Source organism: Austrofundulus limnaeus, unplaced genomic scaffold, assembly GCF_001266775.1.
Source record: "Austrofundulus limnaeus strain Quisiro unplaced genomic scaffold, Austrofundulus_limnaeus-1.0 Scaffold616, whole genome shotgun sequence".
NCBI lineage: Eukaryota > Metazoa > Chordata > Actinopteri > Cyprinodontiformes > Rivulidae > Austrofundulus > Austrofundulus limnaeus.
This window is the reverse complement of record NW_013953018.1, coordinates 36,007-38,439: the sequence shown is the minus strand read 5'-3', so window position 1 is coordinate 38,439 and position 2,433 is coordinate 36,007. Positions and strand designations below refer to the sequence as shown.

The following is a 2,433-nucleotide window of genomic DNA, read 5'->3' as shown; positions in this document are numbered from 1 at the left end:
GTGTGTGTGTGTGTGTGTGTGTGTGTGTGTGTGTGTGTGTGTGTGTGTGTGTGTGTAAGTTCATCAGTGGATTAGCACTTGCTAAATTTATTGGCTAAATTTAGAAGCACTAACTGAGGTCAATAAAAGTTATTGATCAACATTATTGTTCACAGTTGAGGGTGAAAGCTGTCACACATTTTGTTCATATGTGTATCACTTATCTACAAGGACACGTGTCAAATCAAGGCCCGCGGGCCAAATGTGGCCTGCAGGTGACTCCCATTTGGCCCGCCAAGGGCACTAAGTGACAAAAGTCTGCACACGGTAATTATTGTCTCATGTTGACTCAGAAGAATGTTCTATGTGTCAAATGGATTATATTAGTGCTTTAGAATTAACTTCTGCTAAATGTTTCAGTGCTTTAGTGCTTTTGAATTAGGGGACCTAAATATTTGAGTTAGTGCTTTAGGGTTAGTGTAACTAATATTTAGATCAGTGCTTCCCACCACTGTACAATATGTTGCCTTCAGGCCCAGGCTTCCCTTGCAAAAGAGATCTGTGATCTCAGTGGGTTTGCCTGTTAAATAACGATACATAWTGATAAATAATAAAATATTGGTCTAACTTTGAGCGTGACGTCTCACAAATTCTAAGAGTTTAAAAACAAAACGACAGGACATTAAAACTTAGAATAAGTGAGAATCTACCCAAACCAGATAGTTTTAGTTTCAAACTCTGGCCTTTAATAACTGAACAGATGCAAACAGTGCAGTTCTTGTACCAACAAGTTGAAATTAAACTGAAACAAATGGTTAAAGTAAGTTGCTTTTTTTTTCATTCTCGTGTTGCACAAAGACAGGATCCTAAGATGCAGGAAGGAAAAAAAAGGCTCTGAGGTTGTCATGTTTATCAGTATATGGCCATTATTGCTTGGAAATGTTTGCTCAGCATAAAGCCACTGCGAGCCTTCAGCGCTGCGCCGACTGAACATTAACAAAGAAGTGCTCTGCTGGCTGTTGCAACATCTGCAGTCAAGTCAGATCAATCCGATGGAGACACAGGGATTTCCTAATTATATTGGGAAATTTGTTTTTGTTTGTTTCAAGAAAAAAAAACATGTTTTGATTGTACAAAAAGACATTTGAGTTTGAATGAGACAGATAAAAACTTCCTACCTTCTTTCTTCATGCCGGCTCTGAAGCATTTCTTCAGTCTGCAGTATCTGCATTGATTCCTCTTGTCTTTGTCCACAATGCACTGTCTGCTGAACCTGGAGCCGGGATGGACAAACAGGTTCAGACGAGAAACTTGACAAAAGAAGCAAGAAAAGTTGCTCCTTTGGTCTCATATAGAGTTAAAGCTRTATAATAACAGATGTTTATGGAGTGTTTCCTTCACCTGCAGGAGTACATGTGGTTTTTGCGGACACTGCGCCTGAAGAAGCCCTTGCAGCCATCGCAGCTGGAGGCCCCGTAGTGTTTGCCCGTCGCCCGGTCCCCACAWATGGCACACAAGCTGCCCGCTGCCAGGTGGCCGGGGGTGCTCATGTTGGTGCTGTCGGACGGCGAAGAGTCTGACACGGACAGAGAAAAGCTTTCATCAGGTTTGTGACATGAAGGGTAAAAAGCTGTGAAGAGAAAACGTGTGATCATGTGAGAGGCTGTGTTTGAAGTGAACGAGCCAACAGCCTGATGATGTTTGATGACCTCTGAATGGTTAATCAGTAGAACCAGTTTCTGTCAGAGGGTGAGGACATTTTAAAGGTAATTTCAAATGTTCAAGGTGTTGAAGTCRTCATCCCTCAGGCTTCTTGTTTCTGATCTCTCGTTGGGAATTTTAGAATCAGGATCGCAGCCATGTGTCATGGGAGACTGCCTGTCTAAATGAGTTGTAGAGCAGCTCAAACTGTGTGGGAAGGAGCGGTTTGTAACAAGAGAAGGGTGATCATCATCGCTCCAACCACAGCTTCATCAAGCTGAAACAGGTCCGAGCTGACCCCAGGAGCAGATCCAACCGTCCCATAAAAACAACAACACCAAAAAAAGCCCTTAACATTTTCCTATCAGGGCCTGAGGTGATAAAAGAAGGAGCTGTGTGTGTGGAGGGGTCAGCCCTGATGGACAAATGACCCTCATTATCGCTCGGTGCCAGACTCCCTCTGACCTCTCCGTAGCAAAGTTTTAAATCAGTAAAAGTCTCAAAGTTCACCCTCCGGAGCTGCATAAATGTGACTCACCTGTGCCCAGCGGGAGCACCTGCATGTTCTCAAACTCCAGCGTGGTGTAGGCCGGGTCCAGAGCCTCGCTGTAGTCTGCCATGTCCATGTCTGCCAGAGCTGTGCACCTACAGATCCTCAACTACCTGACAGTAGGGCTGAAAGACTTGTCCAAGAAGATGATGCACCCCCCCTCCACCTCCTTCTTGTTCTCACACCCCCACACACCTCTAACA

General features: G+C 44.2%; 1 protein-coding gene across 1 annotated transcript in view; it reads right to left on the bottom strand.

Moving 5' to 3' along the window:
• The window catches only part of hnf4a (hepatocyte nuclear factor 4, alpha), a 12,328-nt gene extending 9,950 nt beyond the window's left edge, over nucleotides 1-2,378 (bottom strand). Inside the window, exons 1-3 of the mRNA XM_014027103.1 lie at nucleotides 2,219-2,378; nucleotides 1,381-1,555; nucleotides 1,158-1,252 (exon numbers count right to left, since the gene is read on the bottom strand). Coding sequence (XP_013882557.1) covers nucleotides 1,158-1,252; nucleotides 1,381-1,555; nucleotides 2,219-2,306 — 358 coding nt within the window. The 5' untranslated portion in view covers nucleotides 2,307-2,378. The remainder of the gene's footprint in view (nucleotides 1-1,157; nucleotides 1,253-1,380; nucleotides 1,556-2,218) is intronic.
• Between the last annotated feature and the right edge of the window lie 55 nt (nucleotides 2,379-2,433).